The sequence below is a fragment of the Sinocyclocheilus anshuiensis genome, unplaced genomic scaffold (assembly GCF_001515605.1).
Source record: "Sinocyclocheilus anshuiensis isolate Anshui unplaced genomic scaffold, SAMN03320099.WGS_v1.1 scaffold247, whole genome shotgun sequence".
In the NCBI taxonomy this organism is placed as follows: domain Eukaryota; kingdom Metazoa; phylum Chordata; class Actinopteri; order Cypriniformes; family Cyprinidae; genus Sinocyclocheilus; species Sinocyclocheilus anshuiensis.
This window is the reverse complement of record NW_015552543.1, coordinates 384674-404735: the sequence shown is the minus strand read 5'-3', so window position 1 is coordinate 404735 and position 20062 is coordinate 384674. Positions and strand designations below refer to the sequence as shown.

General features: G+C 36.3%; 1 protein-coding gene across 1 annotated transcript in view; it reads right to left on the bottom strand.

The window, feature by feature from the left end:
- Positions 1-328: 328 nt before the first annotated feature.
- Positions 329-20062, bottom strand: part of LOC107663992 (ephrin type-A receptor 3-like) — a 142841-nt gene continuing 123107 nt past the window's right edge. Inside the window, exons 13-16 of the mRNA XM_016454436.1 lie at positions 17515-17664; positions 14858-15051; positions 10048-10203; positions 329-1999 (exon numbers count right to left, since the gene is read on the bottom strand). Coding sequence (XP_016309922.1) covers positions 1894-1999; positions 10048-10203; positions 14858-15051; positions 17515-17664 — 606 coding nt within the window. The 3' untranslated portion in view covers positions 329-1893. The remainder of the gene's footprint in view (positions 2000-10047; positions 10204-14857; positions 15052-17514; positions 17665-20062) is intronic.

Genomic DNA, 20062 nt, shown 5'->3' with positions numbered 1-20062 from the left:
TTTTGAATAATCTTGGTTACCAAACAGTTTTGGTGCACATTGACTTCTTTGCACATTGCATTGATTTTTTTAATTACAAAAAAAAAAAAAATCTCATATCTTCTTTTATGTTCTGCATAAGAAATAAAGCCAGGTCTGGATTGACGTGACAGTGAGTAAATGAAGACCAAATGTTAATTTCTAGGTGAACTAGTTTAGAAAAAAGATAAAATCACAAGTGATATTTAAAGGTCCCCTGAAATGCTTAGAAACACGCAGCGTTACGTAACCTTAAGACTAACATATTGATACTAACACCCAAACAACTTTAATTTTGATTTCATGGGGACTTTAATTATCTTTCTTGACTCATTATTTGATTGGTTGCCAAATGTTAAACTCAATGTGAAGTGACATTAACAACTAATTTTCTTTCCATAATCTGATTCCAGGATATTCAACGAGAAAAAAATGGGACTTTGTTTAATCAATTGGGAACTGATTTGGATTGGGAAAAGTAGGTGTTGCCGGAATGGAGAGCATCTGTGGGGACAAACGAAAAGTGAAGCCATATCTGAGGTGAATCGAGTCAAATTGAAATCAAGTCAACATGATTTCAGTATGAATTTTACACATAATTGGATTAAAAATGCGAAGGAACCTGATTTATTTTCAAGTTGATAATTGGATGTCGCTGACTTAACCAAGATGAGGTCACGTGACAATTATTTAACATGTTGCTGCAAAATCTTTTGTTTCACATACTAAACAATACGGGGAGTGTTCAGTATGTAGTAAGCTAGTATTTTATTTCGAACACAGCCCATTTACCTCATCATATCTGAGACTGTCCAAATCCTGCTGGTATAGAGAGTTGCAGGTATGACATATATTTGCAGGTCAAAATTTAGAAACAAGTTTGCAATTTAGCACTTCCGCTTCCATCGTCAATAGATTTTGTGAATGGACTTTTGGTTAAATGCCTAAAATAAGCTCTGGAAGTGTAAGAGCCTATTTTCAGCAATAATCCAAAAACCAATGGCAAAGTTCTATTGGTGATACTAACATTTGGGTTGGCCTGCAAAAACACATCATCACTCTATTCTGTCTGCTTTTCTCATGTGATGCATTATGACTGTTACTGATTCTAGTAAACAGTTTATTTTCTTTATATTGTACTGTTTTTATTTGATAATGAATTCATATATCATCTGAACACAGTGGTGCAAACAAACATGTCATGGGCTACATTAACAAATAAACCTTTAAAATGGCATGTTTACCCAAGGTCTCCACTACTAAATCCCTGATTCTGGAGAATGGCTCTCTGCACTTGCAGATTAATGTTTAATTATCAAATATATAGCCAAACGTGTCAGATCCTAACAAGCATCACCAGATTGCTCTAACAGTAACCAGCTGTATTTCTCCTGCCGTTCTTCAGAAGAATTAATAAAGGGGGCTTTTCTACAAGAAACCACCAAAACTCTGGGGTGCAAGCTATTGCCTCTCTGAAGTGCTACCTTCCAAAAGGAAGACGGATGCTTATGCAAAGCTTTTCCTGAAGGCTTTTTAATGCTCCCCTGCCACATGTGAAGAGCTCTTCGTTAAATCCGTTCGGATCGGACCGGCTTCTGTCCTCTAGGAGGAGCCATGCGGCGTAACCGTAGACTCCTAAACACGAGGCCCGCGCTCATCCGCCTCTCTCGCCGACAATCGCTGGCTCATCGTCTTTGCACCTCGTGCCCGGGAAGACATGATCTTTCTCCAGGAAGGTTGTTCTGCTTCGCACATGTGTTCAAGAATTGTAGTTCCACTTCCTCTTTTCGTTTAATATTTACTTCCTGTCTGTTAAAGCCAAAGCAGCATCAATCTCGTTTAGGTGTCTTTCATTTCAGTCGCTCGTTTTTAATTTTACACAGGAACTGGACCGTTCTTTGAGTGTGTTTCAAGTGTTGTTAGGCTGCTCACGATCTTCTTCTGAGGTCCAACGATCGTCACACCGACTTTCTTGAAGTCCCTGCGTGTCAGAGAGGAGAGAGAGACAGTGAGGACGGGTAATATAGCGCTCACGGTTTGACATACGGTGACATTAATAACAAGCCCGCAGCGGCGATCTGCCTTAGACCGCTTGTGTCAGTCATGTAGGCCGAAGTATTCCAGGAGGACACCATGCTGCCATACGCATACAATAAGCTGAGGAGCTGGACTCGTGACAGACTTTGTGTTATAACTTAAACACTGGGCTGATTTACAGCTTCCTGTGATGAGAAATTGGAGTAGCTGCTTCATCGGTTATTTCTACTGTAATTTGAAAGGAACAGCACTGTCAGGGTTACCCCGGAGGGAAAAAGAACGACATTTTTCATTTAATGAGATCCATGCAACAGCTGACAGGAGCTTGCATTATTTACAATCGTGGATAGACTCTCCAGACTTACCATATGGATGAGTTCATCCCGTGTGCACATATCCGACTAGGTCTCATAGGAAAAACGTGACTCTACATGCGTAAAATGCGTCGCTGCAGGTACTGTCGCTGTAGTTCACAGGTGAAATGAACAGCAGTGGTGCTAAAAAAGTGGTTTACTTTCACTGCGACAAGGTTATGAGGAGTAATGAGTAAAATTTGTTCTGTTCAAATAAAGTTATTGCATGGGTTCAGAATATACACTATTGTTCAAAGAAGTCTCATATGCTAACCAAGGCTGCATTCATTTGATAAAAAATACAGTAAAATCTGTAATATTGCGAAATATTATAAAATTGTAATGTTTTCTATATATACAGTTGTGCTCATAAGTTTACATACCCCTTGCAGAATATACAAATATGTTAATAATTTTAACAAAATAAGAGAGGTCATGAAAATTGCATGTTATTTTTTATTTAGTACTGTCCTGAATAAGCTATTTCACATAACAGATGTTTATATATACCCCACAAGAAAAAAATAATAACTGAATTTATAAAAATGACCTGTTCAAAAGTTTACATACCCTTGAATCTTAATACTGTGTGTCATTTCCTGGATGATCCATGACTGTTTTTCTGTTTTGTGATAGTTGTTCATGAGTCCTGTGTTGGTCCTGAGCAGTTCAACTGCCTGCTGTTCTTCAGAAAAATCCCCCAGCTACTGCACATTCTTTGGTTTTCCAGCATCTTCTGCATATTTGAACCTTTTTCAAAAGTGACTGTATGATTTTGAGATCCATCTTTTCACACTGAGGACAACTGAGGGACTCATATGCAACTATTACAGAAGGTTCAAATGCTCACCGATGCTCCAGAAGGAAAAACCATGAATTAAGAGCCTGGGGGTGAAAACTTTTGAACAGAATGGAGATGTGTAAATTTTTCTTATTTTGCCTAATTATCTTATTTTTTTTCATTTAGTAGCCTACTGCCCTTCAGAGGCTACAGAAGATGGTTACATGTTTATCAGAAGACAAAATAAGTTCAATTAACCCTGATCTTCAAATTCATGGCTCTTAATGCATGGTTTTTCCTTCCGGAGCATTAATCATACAGTCACTTTTGGAAAAGGTTCAAATATGCAGAAGATGCTGGAAAACCAAAGAATGTGCAGGAGCTGGGGGATATTTCTGAAGAACAGCAGGCAGTTGAACTGCTCAGGACCAACTTATGAACAACTATCACAAAACAGAAAAACAGTCGTGGATCATCCAGGAAATGACACACAGTATTAAGATTCAAAGGTATGTAAACTTTTGAACGGGTCATTTTTATACATTGTTATAATTTTTTCTTGTGGTGTATATATAAACATGTGATTGTTTATGTGAAATAGCTTATTCAGGACAGTACTAAATAAAAAATAACTTGCAATTTTCATGAGCTCTCTTATTTTGTTAAAATTATTAACATATTTGCATATTCTGCAATGGGTATGTAAACTTATGAGCACAACTGTATATAAAAATATAATTTTTTTCTTGTGATGCAAAGCTGAATTTTTGGCATCATTACTCCAGTCTTTAGTGTCACATGATCCTTCAGAAATCATTCAAATATGCTGATTTGCTGCTCAAGAAACATTTCTTATTATCGTGTTGAAAACAGTTGTGCTGCTTAAAATTTTTGTGGAAACTGTACTTTTTTTTTTTTAAGGATTCTTTGATGAATACAAAAGTTCAAAAGAACAGAATTTATCTGAAACAGAAACTTTTGTAATAGTATTGTAACTTTCAATTTAATATAAATAAAATAATACAGAAATAAGTATTAATTTCTTAAAAAAAAAAAAACGAACCTCACACTTTTGGATGTGTGATTAAAATAATTATTGGATATTAATATTTTGGAATATAATAATGAATATCGTAGTTGCATATTTGTTTAATTTAAATATGTCACATACTACTACTACTACTACTACTACTACTACTACTACTACTACTACTACTAATAATAATCTAATTTAAACATAAAATATTTGGTCAAACTAACAGTTTATAATATTTGTGCCAGGCCAGTGGAAATATTGGCAGGACAGGCAAAAGTTAAAACAGATTTTTAATTTTGGCCAACTATCCAGAAACAAATGTTTTGTTGTAAATCTATTTTAAGACCTACTGCTAGAGCTTGCGTTTTGGGTTTGACCCACTCTCTGTAGTGGTCTCTTCTCTGGTTGAATTTTAGGTCTACAATTATATTTAATTAGGCTGAAAAAATTATTCCTGTATGTGGTATTTAAGTCACTAGAATATTATTTGTTGACATGCTTGACTTGTTTAGCCTTGTTAAGGCCTCCTCTGTATAAAATAAAATTCAACTCAATGGACATTTCTACTGGAAACTGCAGCAATTTGTACTGCCTATTTCAGGTTTTACAAAAACTCATATTAAGTCACGTTTTTCCCATTAGATCCGACTGTACATTGCAAAAATGTGGCAAACCAATCACTTTAATGTACACCTCAAATACAGAAGCTTTTGCAAAACAACAACAACAAAAAATCTTTTTTCTTAGTATTGTCAGATCAAGGGATGCAAAAGCTGTGCAGTGAAGATCATTATAGCATATTAGTGCAAGCAGGTTTAAGTTATAATCTAAGTTACAATCTATGCACACCTCAGGCACGAGTTCTGTTAGAAACACTTCTAGAAGGTGCAGCAGCGATTTAGTCCTGATCTGGACATGAGCGCAAGCAAAAGCTTGAGGGAGCAGCCAGTAACAGAAAAGCTACGATCAGAACCCACCATCCAGTCTCTAAGCTTTAAAGTGTTGTAATTCCCATGGACGGCTCCCACTCAGGGCACGTGGCTGCTGGTCTGACTTCAGTCAGACAGATTCTATGGGCAGAATACAGCTTTAGATCGACTGACACACATGCTGTTTATCGTCAATGCACTGCTAATGCACTGACATCAGCCAAACAAACGCTCACAATGTCAATCAAGACAGGCCTGCAACATTTCTGTGTGACAAAAGTCGTTTGATCTACTACAGAGTCAAATTCAAGCTTCAATAAAGCAGATTTAACTAATTCAGAGGCATGTTGTCTGTAATGCTAATTAAAATGCTAGGATACATTGTGATTGCAAACAGCTGAAATCAAGAAGTAACTGCTATACCATTATAACAGCTGTAAGACATCTTGTCGCTTAAGAAAACAGAAATGCAAACTAGTCTGGTCAAGTAATTTTCTTTTATAAAAAATCCATTACAAAAAAAGAAGTATATTTCAAGGTCTTTTTAGTAGTAAAGCCCCAGTGTTTTCCAAAATATACTTTATGTAGTAAGTATACTAAAATCAATGTACTAGTAGTACACTTGAAAGTGTACAATTTCAATACGTCTTGGACTAATTTGGTTGAATTTTTAGTTTGTTGTTTATACTATAACAGTAGGCAATGAGTATACAACTAATATACATCTAAGTTCTTCTTTTTTGTAACGATTCTGTGAACTATACTTCAAGTAAACTTAGGGGTACTGTTAGTTTACTAGCTATACTGTATGTCTAGCTCACTTTTTAGATTATAAAATAAACTTTGAAGTATACACTCCAGTTTAATAGTAGTTTAATAGTTTGTATAGTTACTACTTGTAAATGTTCTTTCAGTGAACTAAAAATCATACTTATAGTTTACACACACCATAAAATAATTAATAATAAAATTATCCAAATGTCGATCTGTTTCTGTGTAGGTTAATAGCATGGTGTACAAAAAGATCAAGTTTAGTTCCACCCTTGTAGTATTTTACTCTAAACTATTGCACCCAAAGCAGACTTGTTATTATAAACTTGAACATGTAAGTTTATCAGGAGGTAAAACATATGCTGGAGTACCTAAAAGAAGCCAATATGTGTACAAATAATAATAATAATAATAATAATAATAATAATAGGCCACTCTATCAAAAGAGTAAACATAATTACAAGCCAAGCATACTTAGAATACTAAATTATAGCGATTAAGCGGCTTTCACACACGACGTGGAAAGCGCTGCGGCGCTATGAAACCCATTAATTTCAATGGCTTGCACCGCGCGAGGACGGTTTGTTGCTGCGTCGACCAAAGCGCACGCGCACTGGTCAAAGTTCAAAATTGTTAAATTTTTGCAGCTGGCTCTGTGACGATTACCCGCGCGGCCAGTAGATACGGGGCATCCAAATAGAACTCCTGGTAAAAGTTTCGATAATTTCGCTCTGGCTAGCGTAGCGCAAATCGCTTTGTATCTCAGCGCCCAGTGAATATACATCACAATTATAGGCTAAATATACTTTGACTTTTCTGTATACTTCTCAGTATAAACTAAGTATACTTAAGTATAGGCCTCATTGATAAGTACATAAAAGACTGAAAATATATACTCTTATATTTTTTATTTAATTTCAGTTTTTTCCCCCGAAGTATACTAAGCAAAACACACATGAAAAAAAAATAAAAAACTGGAGCTTTGTTTTAAGTGACAATTTATAACTTATTTACTATATAATATGAAAAAAAGTGTCATTTGAATTCTATTAACTTCCATTTTTCAAAGAAAATGTGTTGTTTTACCAGAAATAACTCAACAAGACACAAGAAAGTATAACTATTGCACGCTGCCTGCTATATCAATTCAGATTTGTCTACAGTTTTAATGCGACTTGTGCTAAATAAGGAAAAACCTTCAATGATAGAATAAAGAGCCTAATGTTCTGCACAATTTCACATGAAATTGCAGTAAGAGGCCAAACATCTGGTAAACTTACTATATCCCCAACAACAACACAACCAAGGTAAAGTGATAAGTGACTGAATCATCAATAATGATCTCTCTCTTGCGATTCTTCATCTTTCTGGTATACCCATTAAACACCAATAGCTTATTTAAATTTGAACTATTTTATGAAGCAATTTTTGAGATGTCAATCTTTATCTTTATTGAAGGCTCTCAAATTGGTGCAGTACTGCTGAAAAGACCAATATAAATTCTCATGCTGGTGCAATGCTGGTCTTTTGGTCATTTTTTTTTTTTTGGTTTTTATGCTTGTTAGTGTTGACTTGTCACTGGTTAGTATTGCTTAATGTTGGTGTGCTTTTACTTCGGTGCTTATTTATGTGGTTAAATTCTGGTTAATATGCTGTCTAGAACTGATTTGGTGCTGGTTTTAGCCTGGTTAGTAGTGGCAGTGGTGTAATGTAACGAAGTAATAATACTTCGTTACAGTACTTAAGTATTTTTTGGGAGTATCTGTACTTTACTTAAGTTTTTATATTTCAGCCAACTTTTACTTTTACTCCACTACATTTCCTAATTAAAATGTATACTTTTACTCCGATACATTTCCCCGAAGCATATTCGTTATTTACTACAAAATAGTCAGAAGTCAGAAGCACACGGACTGCAGCAAAGCAGGTTTGACGAATCAGTGGTCTGGCGCTTTTAAGTTAGACTTCTAAAAATAGGCTATAGTAGGCTCACCGAATCACACACAGAGTGCACGCACGTTGATTTATTAATCTATTAAAACTCAAAATTCCAGGCATTCTAAATTGTAGACGGCAAAAATGCTAAAATATATTTATATCATTTAATTTATTTAACAATCTATATCACACAAAGAGTACCGTTTTTCAGCATGAACACATATAATAATCATCTTATACAAGTTCAATAAAGCAATAAGTGACTTACATTTTAGACTTCTAAACGGTGACTTCAACTTCTACCAAAGTCATTTTCTGGTAAGATATCTGTACTTTTACTTGAGTATGGCTTTCAGGTACTTTATACACCACTGAGTAGTGGTTTATTCTGGTGTGGTTTCGCTTTGGCTGGTTAGTGATGGTTTGATGTTGGCTTAGTTGATGGATGTATGTATATATACATATATATAATGGTGATCTTGGTCTTTTCAGCAGTTAAAGCATATAAATCAACATATTTGCCCTTAAAATTCACAAAAATAATTGTTTTAACTCTGTGGTCAGTCAAAGATAGTGGTGTCCACTCACTACCGAAGGCCAAACACTGAGAGACGAACTGCATGTTAAATAACCCAATCTGGGTCATGGATGAGGGCCGCTATTTGCATACGATTATTTACGCTGACATCTGAACAAAATATAACCACAAGCAGCCTTAATTACAGACTGCTGAGTGTTTAGATGTTTAGTCCTAAGTGTAACATGCAGCACAGCACTGCCACTGTTCCCAGACCGGCCCTTTGATCATTCTCAAGTTATGAATGTCAAATTATTTACATTGTCAAATACCCCGTCATTGGAATCGAAAAGTGGTTTTAGGAGATGCTAACCAGGCAAGGCAAGGTTCCTAATCAACATCTACAAAGCATTTCCCATAAATGCAGACCCATACTGTGGAGCAGAATAGGGTCTTTATTATTAGAAATTTGTTTGACTCAGGGGAATGAGCCCAACTCAAGCCGTTAGATCGCTTCCAAAACTGGGGATTATAGGAGGACAGCACTTTTATTTTTGGCAAAAGAGGTTTTGTTTTTCTTCTTCTTCCATTTATTGGATTACAATAGAAGAAAACATTACTAAAGCACTGTCACTGGAGATTAATAACAGATGTAATGGCCACCTTTAAAGGATTAGCCAAAGCTGGGCTTCATTTACTGGAAACTGATCTGTAAATAAATTTGTCATCTTCTTCTGCATTGGTTTTAAACTGTTTTATGCCAACACACTTAAATTATATCACTTGTCTTTTGCCTTGGACTTAAACGTACAGAATGCTAACCCTTAAGCACAGGGACAATTATAATAGAAGAATGACCAAATAAGGGAATAAACATATCAAAACTGACGATAAAAAAATCCCTTTTTTTGTTTAATGGAAGAAAGAATATCATTTGGGTCTAAACAACAAGCAAATGAGAAAATTACAGAATTTTCATGTTCAACTGTTCCTTCAAAACTGATGATGTGCACAGTATAAACAAAAGTATGTTTGCACTTATGATTGTTCACAAAAATACACTACCATTCAAAAGTTTGGAATAATTAAGACTTTTTTAATGTTGTTGAAAGGCTGCATATATTTGATAAAAAATACAGTACAAACGGTAATATTGTGGAATATTATTACAATTTAAAATAATTGTTTTCCAATATATTTGAAAATGTAATTAATTTAAAATAAATTATTTTATTCAGCAAGGATGCATTAAATTGATGAAAGGTAAAGACATTTATAATATAAAGTATAATGTAACTTTACATTTTTTTGTAAATAGCCGAGCACCAAATCAGCATATTAGAATGATTTCGGAAGGATCATGTGACACTGAATACTGGAGTAATGATGCTGAAAATTCAGCTTTGCATTACAGGAATAAATTACATTTTAAAGTATATTAATATAGAAAACTGTTATTTTTAATTGTAATAATATTTCACAATGTAACTGTAAAACTATATAGTTTTAACTGTATTTTTAATCAAATAAATGCAGCATTAGTGGGAGTAAGAGACTTCTTTTGAAAACATTAAAAAATTGTTATTATTCCAAACTTTTGACCGGTAGTGTAGATTTTAGTTTTATAATAGAAAAAAGAGAAAGGTTGTATAGTAAAATACTCTTACTCTGCTGAGGTTTTGGCCAGTGTATCACAGGAGCTGTAGCTGACCCCACGGAATGCATCTTTACAGGGCAACGTCCTCGCACTCTCCAGCCAATCACCCATTGTGTGAAAGGAAGTGATGTCAGTGCTGGTCCTGTCCAGAAGCAGATTCACCGGTCTGAGAAGAGATGAAAAACAGAGAATGTACTGTTAGTTGAATTGTGAATATTAAAGTATTTGTTTGTGCAGCCCAACAGAAATGAAGCACAAGTAACTTTCATTTGCAGAATACTTTTGTAGAACTAATACACAACAGCTTTTTAAGAGATCACAACTCGCTGATGCTGAAAAAAATACAACACTGAAGTTGTGGCCGTCTGCAATTCCCATCACAATTGACAAATGTCATTTATGGAGAAAACAAGCTTATAAAAGTGCAAGCAAAGGCTAAACACAAAGGCCTTCAAACCCGATATGCAAGCTTGCATCCAAGGTCTCCATACGGAAATACCTGCAGAGAAGTGGGACTGATTCTCTCCATCTGTGTTATGGCAAGCATTCCGTAGGAAGAAAGCAATACATTTAGGAATGTTTATTCGAATACACAGACATCTCTGTTTCTGATGACTTCCCATTGTTCACATTCCAATACTAGTTTCCGTTGTTTATTGCATGGGTAAAAGGCTAACTTATTAACCAACGCATTTATAGACCTACACAAAAATACAATATATATAAGTGAAGTTTAATTAGCTACTCAATTAAATGAACGCACTTTTAACATGTTACTGGCAGATACAGTATGGAAATGTTTATATGTAATCCTTTTATGCCCACATTAAAAAAATACTATAGTAATTTATAGTAAAAACTATAGTGTTTTTGAACCATACTATAGTAAAGTACTTGAATTAATTTGTTGTGGTAATTCTAATTCTAGTTGCTCTGGTAATATAACAACTATAGTAATATAAACAAATTACTTTACCCAATACTATACTAAGATTTCTACAACTCTAGGGTATATTATACTACAATACACTACAGTTTACTGTAGTAAAAACTAAAGTATACTACAGTATTTATTATAGTTTATCAGTTCACTATAGTTAATACTACAGTATGCTGTAGCATTCATTAACAAAGTGTTGTAAATACTATAATATATACAGTATAATACCCTTTACTATAGTTTGGTTCAAAAACACTATAGAATTTACTATAAATTACTATAAAACATTTTTTTTTAATGTGGGTTGGAAAATATGGAAATTTTATAACTTAATCATATTGAGTTGCCCTCTAAGAACAACATTATGAAAGCAATTCCAGATTGTGAAAGTGTCAAACAAAACATTTTAATTATACATCTAAAATTAATTCAAAACAATTCAAAAACTAAAATTAATTTAAAAATAACTGAATTAAAAAATGCATTCCTTGCATACAAAATGTAATTTAAATGTGACTCTTAAAATATAGCCTGCTTAAAATCATCCTAATACTAATATAAAGTTAGAACTAAATATTATAGAAAGATATTTAGGTAGTTCTTAAAGGTACTGATATTCAGAGGTCTTCATTTGAGGTCTTTGCAGTTTCTGACAACCAATGTATGGGCATGCTAGATAAAAGATAGATGTTATAAATACAAGTGATCATTTCACAGCATCTGAAATCCACAATTCAGGTCCAATAGCACCTGATTGAAACCAGGGGAACAGACGCAAATGAGATTACAATTCCTTTGGGGACTGATATTTATATTCATATAAATAAACAAATTAAGATAGCAGGAAGTGCACTCAGATCCACATGTTCCCAGTGTTCCATTACTGTGTGATGAAAATAAAAGAATAATGTACGCTGAGTTGACTGGAAAAGAATGCTGAATGGATCCAAGTTACTTGGCAAACAGGATCAGTAAGTGCTGACATAGCTCATTGAATAGAGCTGTCTGCAAGTACTGCACCGATGCACTCAGGATCTTTAGAAATCCTTTTCTGATGTCAGGAGAGAGTGGTTGAAGTTTATTTTTAACAATGTCTTTGATCGTTTTAGTCTAACCTTCACAGTTGGAGCAGCACATTTATGTGCCAGTTGTTTTGTGAACCTTTCTAAACGTGATGCAGCTTTCTTAAAAGACTGTTATATTTAAGGATGGGACAGCGAAGATTACATTGGACTCAACATCAAACCTGCAGCTTGTAACTATGTACACAGCACTGCTGTATCTAATTTCACAAGCAAGTTTACATTTAGTCTTAAAGGTACAGCAAGTACCAAATGAAACAGAAAACAAAACAAAACAAGGAAAACAAAACAAAGCAAAGTAAAGCAAAACAAAACAAAGCAAAGCAAAGCAAAGCAAAGTAAAGCAAAACAAAACAACAAAATCACAGAACAGAAAACAGCACTAAAAAACACAGAACACACCACAAAAAAACACAAAGCAAAGCATAACCCCCCGCCCCCCCAAAAAAAGCAAAACAAACAGTTAATAACAAAAAAAAAAAAAAAAAAAAAAAAAAAATTAATTTCATTAAACTTGTCAGAGAAAACTAAATTCTAAACTTAATTATGGCACATAAAAACAGTAAATAAAACGTATTTTATAACCCTTTTAATTAAATGGGTTTAATTTTTTTAAAATTAATTAATAAAAAAAAATCACAGTCAATTATGTCCACAAAATGTGGTAAAGTTGTTTTATTATTGTTTATATATTTGTATTTCCAATGCTATTCAAAGTTTTGTATAGTATAAATTGATGCTATAATTGTCACCCAAACAAACTGCAGAACCTAATATTTACCAGTGGGTCTATTATTTAGTGTTCTTTCATTAAAATGGAACACATTTATTACCATGTTAAATGCGGGGGGAAAAAAGGATTAATCACAGTTAACTGACTCACTCAGCTACTTACTTATTACTATGGTAATATGATAAATAATTTGTATTTGTAACTATAAAGGTCAACATGGGAAAGAAAAAGTAGAGAGGAAAACCAAGAGATGTCCAGTCCTCTTTTGTTTGTTGTGATGTGCAGCTGCATCCTTATCAAAAACTCACAATGTAAAAAAGAATATTCTCTGTTGTTGGGTTAAGTGATAGCTTAAACTCTGGTGTATACACACTGCATTTGACTGCATCAGCTGCTGGCATCAGAGATCTGAGGCGTCAGTCGACAGGAGCACAACAGGCCAGAGGGAGAGGAAGAAGAGAGGTAAACACTCGGCCTCTCTGCTGGTTCCCTCTCTTTTCTTTTGCTTTCCTCTCTTCCCTCTGATGTAGTGACCTCTAAATAACCGAGGCTGCTTAGTATCATGTTTTTAAAGTTCTCTAGGGATGGGAAAGGAGGGAGGACGTTCCTCACAGAGAAACATCTGGGTAGCTTCGTCACGGACAAGAATGCATCTCTTGCTGTGAAAAGGCTCTGGGATCATGCACATACTCTCATCCCGAGAGTGCCGACATTTTACTTCCGAGCATCTGCACGCCATCTCTTTCCGGGTCTGGCCTTTTGGCCTAATGGCTGGGATGCCACCCCATTAGCATGCAGGGCGTGTAGATAAATGAAGTGCAAGGGCTTGAACGCAGCTGTGACTGCAGACCGGCGGCAGCGGAACCTCAGAGTGTGTCACGCCTGGAGAGCCATAAATCACCTGGGCCCAGCGCTGGACCCCAATCGGCCATGTTAAAAGCCAATCAGGAAAATGACATGCTAACTCCCTGGGACCCATTTTCACTTTCTTAAGAAACCATTAGTCACCGTTACATACTTCATAATAATAGAGCTACTGGTTGTACCACTTACGTCCACACCACACGGGGCAACCCGCAACAGACGAACCCTCGAGTGAATTGAGCCTTATTGCAGCAGAGGAAATTAGAGTAGGAAGTTATTTTAAGAAAAATTATTTTGAGATTAAATATTAATTGACAGACACCGTGAAGTACTCCCACATACTCCCGAAGAACACCATGTTCTCAAATCTAGATTGGCAAATCTAACCATAGATTTGCCAGATGACTGCGTTCTGTTAACATCAGGATGCATAAAAGCCTTGTAATACAAATAAACAATATGGTCAAAAGTGCATAAAGTGAGGTCAGGAACTGACACTGGGTGATACTGGTGGCTCACAGTCACCAATCCAATTCATCCCAAAGGTGTTCAGTGGGGTTCAAGTCTGGACTTTGTGCAGGAATTTGCAGGAAGTTTTTTCCGCAAAGTGTCAACTCATTTCAAAATAGACCTTGCACAAGAGCACTGTCATGCTGGAACAGGAAAAGGATCTTTCCCAAACTGTTACCACAACGTACACAAATCTAGAATGTCATGAGTAAGACTTCCTAAGAATCAAGGGGTCTTGGCAAATCCGTTACCCAGAAGGGGGTGTTAACTTTTGACCACGTTGTGTATAATACTTTGAATAACATTAGTACTACATCCTGCATACCAGAGAAACAGGACGTCAGCAAATGTTTATCACAAACACTGCCTGTCTGACTGAGGACTGATTCTGCAAACTGGCTCCAAAAATAAACCAATTTTGTCTAGAAAAATAATCTGCAGAAAATAACACGGCCTCAAGAACAACTCAGTCATAACTGTATGTGAGCAGCTGTAGGAGTGTGTCATTAATCTAGACCTGAGGGGAAGATACAAATTAGAGTTCAGGAGGAAGAGAGAGCATTTCCTCTCATTAGGGAGCATGAGAAGATGATCTGAACGTGATAGGAAGAAAAGAAACAGCAGAAGGCAATTTGGGATCAGAACAAGCATCTAGGGCTCGGTGCAGAGCCAGTCCTCCTGGGTGACATACCTGGACGCGGTGCTGGCCGTGATTTTGAGACTGCTGGGGTTGCGGATGAGCTTGTCCAGGATGCTGACAATCTGCTCAAATTTCGGCCGGTTGTTTCGATCCTTCTGCCAGCAGTCTAGCATCAGCTGGTAAAGTGTGGCAGGGCATTCCATGGGTGGGGGAAGACGATAACCCTCATCCACTGCTTTTATCACCTGAGGCACATGAGAAAATATCGTTAAGCTGAAGTTCTGTCATTCTGTCTGAAGGTGCGGTCACATTAGCAAAGTTTTCCGGGCAAAAAAGTTTCATTGTCCATTGCCAAATATTGCAACGATGTATGAAGCACAACTCACACAGAGGTCCCTTCCAAAGCAAGCAGTTTTCAATATGAATCTGTTGCGAAATGGGGATATTTTTCTGTGTTGGGAAATTTTTCACCCTCACTCATTAATTCCTATTGAAATGACTGGATTTCGCCTGTGAAAATTGGCGAACAACCATAAATGTGACCGCACCTTCTCATCTCCTTATGTGTTTCACAGAAGAAATTATAACATAAAAGTTCGGTGCAACATATGGGTGAGTAAATTCTGTCAGAATTTCCATTTTTGGATTTTTGGGTGAACTATTTCTTTAAAGATGAGGCACTATTTTGTTAAATTTCCTGTCCTTTGAGCTCCTCAGGACATATTTCTTCCACGCATGCCAACTGTCACCATCCAGTAGGATGAAACAAAAATAAAGCACTTCCGTTCATGCAACAACACAAAATCAATTGCCAAGTGCTCCAGATCTGTAACTCCCTTTTGCTTTTCATCACTCGATCATCAGCGCTGCCATAAACCAGTTCAAATAAACTCTCAGGGCCTTATTTGCTCAGGGTGAAGTTACTGAACTGCAGCAACGAGGGCACTGCTCAGGGTCAGCGCTAAAGAACTAATAACAATGTCAACACAACAAGATTTCATAACAAACCACTACACATTTACCACAATTCCACACATGGCTCTTGTTCTTAACCTTCTATAATAAGTATAGCATAATAGTTTCTCTTGGCCTGTGAATTGAAAAGTCCATTTTCGCCATTGGGTGCTCATTGTGTGTCTTTGTGAAGCTAGCCTTAGTTAGCTAACATTTTCATTAATTAAGAGCAGCATGAATAGGCTAGCCAGGCAAAACAAGCTTGGTAGCTGGTTGATCATGGAAAATCTTTTAAAATCTATTTAAAAAATAGATTAAATCTAATTAAGATAAAAAAAAAGTGTTCTGTGCGAATGGCCTCCACTTATAAACATTAACCATGGTTTATTTTAGTAAAAGTGTAGTAACCATGTTTTTTTTTTTTTTGGCGTATTGATTACCATTTGTATAACCACAGTTTTACTACAAATACCATGGTTAAGCTATACTTTGCGTAACAAACCCATGGTTAATTTGTAGTTACCATGGTTTAACTATAGTAACCTTGTTTTATTTTTTTTTATTTGTAGTAAACCATGGTTAACTGAAAAATGTGAGATGCTTTTTTTTTTAAAGTTGAACTTGTAACTTTTTAGAATTCTGCAATTTTAGAATGCTGTGTAATGAGTGAGAAACTGCAAAAGATGCGAGACACAAGTGCAATGGTCAAACACATCCGTCTAGCACATTTACATAGAAAAACAATAGAAAAGTAGTGCAGTAGAATGGAAAAACAGGATCTGTGTGAATGGCCCCTTAAAGGGTTAGTTCACACAAAAACGAAAATTAGCCCATAAATTACTCACCCTTAAGTCATCCTAGGTGTATATGACTTTCTTCTTTCAGACGAATCCAGTCGGAGTTATATTAAAAATTGTCTTTGATCTTTCAAGCTGTTTAATGCCACTCAGCGGGTGTTGCATGCATCAGTCCAAAAGAAGTTAAATAAAAAGCACCCATCCATAAAAAAAAATGTCTCAGATGGCTCCGGGGGGTGAACAAAGGCCTCAGCTCAGAAGTGACGCACGCGGAAGCGCAGGGGAGAGATCAAAACAAAACAATGGTCACTAATTAGAAGTACAAAACGAGGATTTGTAAAGAAGAATGTTGGAGGATTTCGATATAAGCCAAGAGGAGACTGGTTTTCCTTTGCTAAAGTAAGGAAACTTTGCTTCCTTTGCTCCTGTTAAGAAACGTTGGTTTTCACGAGACTCACCGGTGCATGCGCAACGCCGACCTCATACGTCATGCTCCCGGAACTGCTTCTGTGTACAACTGTTGGCTCAAGCTACATTAAAGTGATTATTACCTTTTGAATATGGATATTTTTCTTACAAAAACGCATCGATTCGCTACAGAATGCCTTTGTTCACCCCCCGGAGCCGTGTGAGACACTTTTTTTAATGGATGGGGACTTTTTATTTAACTTCTTTTGGTGTGAGTGCCATGAAACAGCTTGAAAGATCAAAGACTATTTTTAATATAACTCCGACTGGATTCGTCTGAAAGAAGAAAGTCATATACACCTAGGACGACTTGAGTAATTTATGGGCTAATTTTCCTTTTTGGTTGAACTAACCCTTTAAGATGTCATTTGTTCTGTTGAATACAAAAGGCACATTTTAAAAGACTCTTAAAATCAAATCGAACATATGTCACACTGATCTATTTTGGCTGGAAAGACGTTGGATTATTCTGACAGCCGCTTTACTCACGTCCTGATTGGACATCTCCCAATAGGGTCTTTCTCCGTAAGACATGACCTCCCATAGGACAATCCCGTAGCTCCATACGTCACTGGCCGAGGTGAACTTGCGATAGGCGATGGCCTCTGGCGCGGTCCATCGGATTGGAATCTTGCCACCCTGTAAACACACAAAATCCATCTGTCAAGGTAACATTTTGCCATCTGTGACAGTATCCAAACACATATTTCTACTATTAGTTAAATAACAAACATGTACTCTAATGTTCACATGCCAAATCATGTAATCTGTATGCATTGGCGTTTAAAACAGGCCATATGTAAGGTGTCAGAGTGGGTGAAGGGGGGATTTCTGAGAGGGCCGTGCATCTAATGAATGAAATTCAAAGTTTGAAACAAGCTCTGAGATGCCATTAGGATTTGTTTGTGTTAGTGGAAATGACTGTACAGCACCAGTGTTGATGTGATTTAGACACAACCTTTAGCTGCACCACCAGTGCAAGGGACCCTAGCTCTATGTGGACCCCTTCATACAGCATTATGAGCAAATTATGGTTAGATTTGCCAATCTAGTGTGGTCTTCACACTGCAAAGACAATACAGCATGTGAAGTAAGTACGGTTCAGTTTTCGTTTACAATATTTGATGAACTCTACACTTTATAAGAATAAAGGTTCTTTGGTTCAATGAAGAGCCTTTAATATCCACAGAATCTTTCCAATCCACAAAAGTCTATTTACAGTAGAAAAAAAGTATTTTAGATTTTTAAAATGTTCTTCACATTAACAAAAAAAAAAAAAGTTCCTTTAAGAAAGTCTTAAGTCTTTGGGGGAATCAAAAATGGTTCTTCTATGCAATAACCCTACACTACATAACCCCCTTTTGGAGGGTATGTATGTGCATTAATCAGTGTTTATATGTGAATATTAAGCACCTAAATTAAATGTGTTCATCATATAAAGTGATATATCACTTCAGAAGACATGGATTAAACCACTTGATTCATATAGATTACTTTCATGAAGTCTTTACAAACTTTTTGAAGCTTCAAAGTTCTGGTTACATAAACTTTCAATGGAGGGACAGAAATTTCTCAGGTTTTATTAAACCACATGGAACAACATGCAGGCAAGTAACAGGTGACAGAGTTTAAATATTTGGTTGAACTATCCCTCAAAGGCACAAAAAAACAACTGAAAGAGTCTTTTGGCTCTTTTAACTAAAAGGCAGGACTTCCTAAAACCACAGATTTTTTATACATTTTTTCTACAAGTGGTCCGGTTCCTCCACCTATTCTATCTTTACTCTTGGTTTGTGGTACGCCACCACCTTCATCGATCCTGTCCTCATCGCTGAAAGCTGGCTGGGCTTGTTTCATATACTTAGGTCCTCTCTCTCTCTCTGAGGATCAGCGTTGTATTTACCCAGCTCGGCTGCTGGGGTAACTCTACACTCAACCTTCATGAAGGAGGTAGACTGAGAGAGAACAGGGTAGAGCCAAAGCCAACCAGCAACCTGGCCAAGTCACACAATTCCTACCCCACATTCTCCAAACACAAGGCCTTTAAAAAATAAACCCACTTGTGTGCGGGCCTCCCCATTGAGCGCGTACAAACAGTCCCTGCAAGATCACTGCTAATGAATGTAAAATGTGACACAATGTATCCTTTGGGTTTAATAGAAAGGGAAGGCGAAAGTTGCCAGCATTCTTGTGGATTCGAGGTTCTCGTAGCTGTACAATGATGCGGTGGGGGGTCTAGTTGTAATGGTAAAAATATACATTTACGTTGGCTGTCAGACACGAGTGAAACCCAACAAATTTAGGTTTATCTAACTAATAACATGTTGGACCTCCCCTCCCCAGCATATGCCATATATCATTGTAACACTTATGTTAGGTGACACTTGTATTGGTAATTTAAGCAGCAATATCTCTTAAAGCCTCACATGCAGTGGATTTATGCCCGACTCTAAGTGTATTTATGCATTAGTTATCTCTTCTGATAATGGATGTTGCTCTTAAGAATGAGAGTGACGAATATGGTTATTAATTTCAGGGAATGAAGATCAGACATGCTGGCTGAGAGGAGACAGTGAGCTTGTCAGTCATGGCCCATATGGAATTTGCTCTGTAGGTTTCTGCAGAATTAGGAAGCTGGTCATTCACATAGCCTGTCCCTATTGTGTCATTTCTGATGTTTTCAGCTGCTAAAAGAGTCTAGTCCTCTCAACCCTGTTTAACACATTTGACCATGTTTCACATCATTCCACATAATCAGCAGAGATTGCGTCTGGGTCTAATCATGGCTGAGAATATTTGACCCAACGTTGGGTTGAAACAACCCAGCATTTTTTAGAGTGTATCTATCTATCTATCTATCTATCTATCTGTCTATTACTGTTCAAACATTTGTGGTCAGTACGTTTCTTTTTTTAAAGACACTTAACAATGTTACAAAAGATTTATGCCTAAAATAAATGCTGTTCTTTCTTTCATCAAATAATCCTGAAAAAATATGGTCCCACTTTATATTAGGAGTCTTTAACTACTATTCACT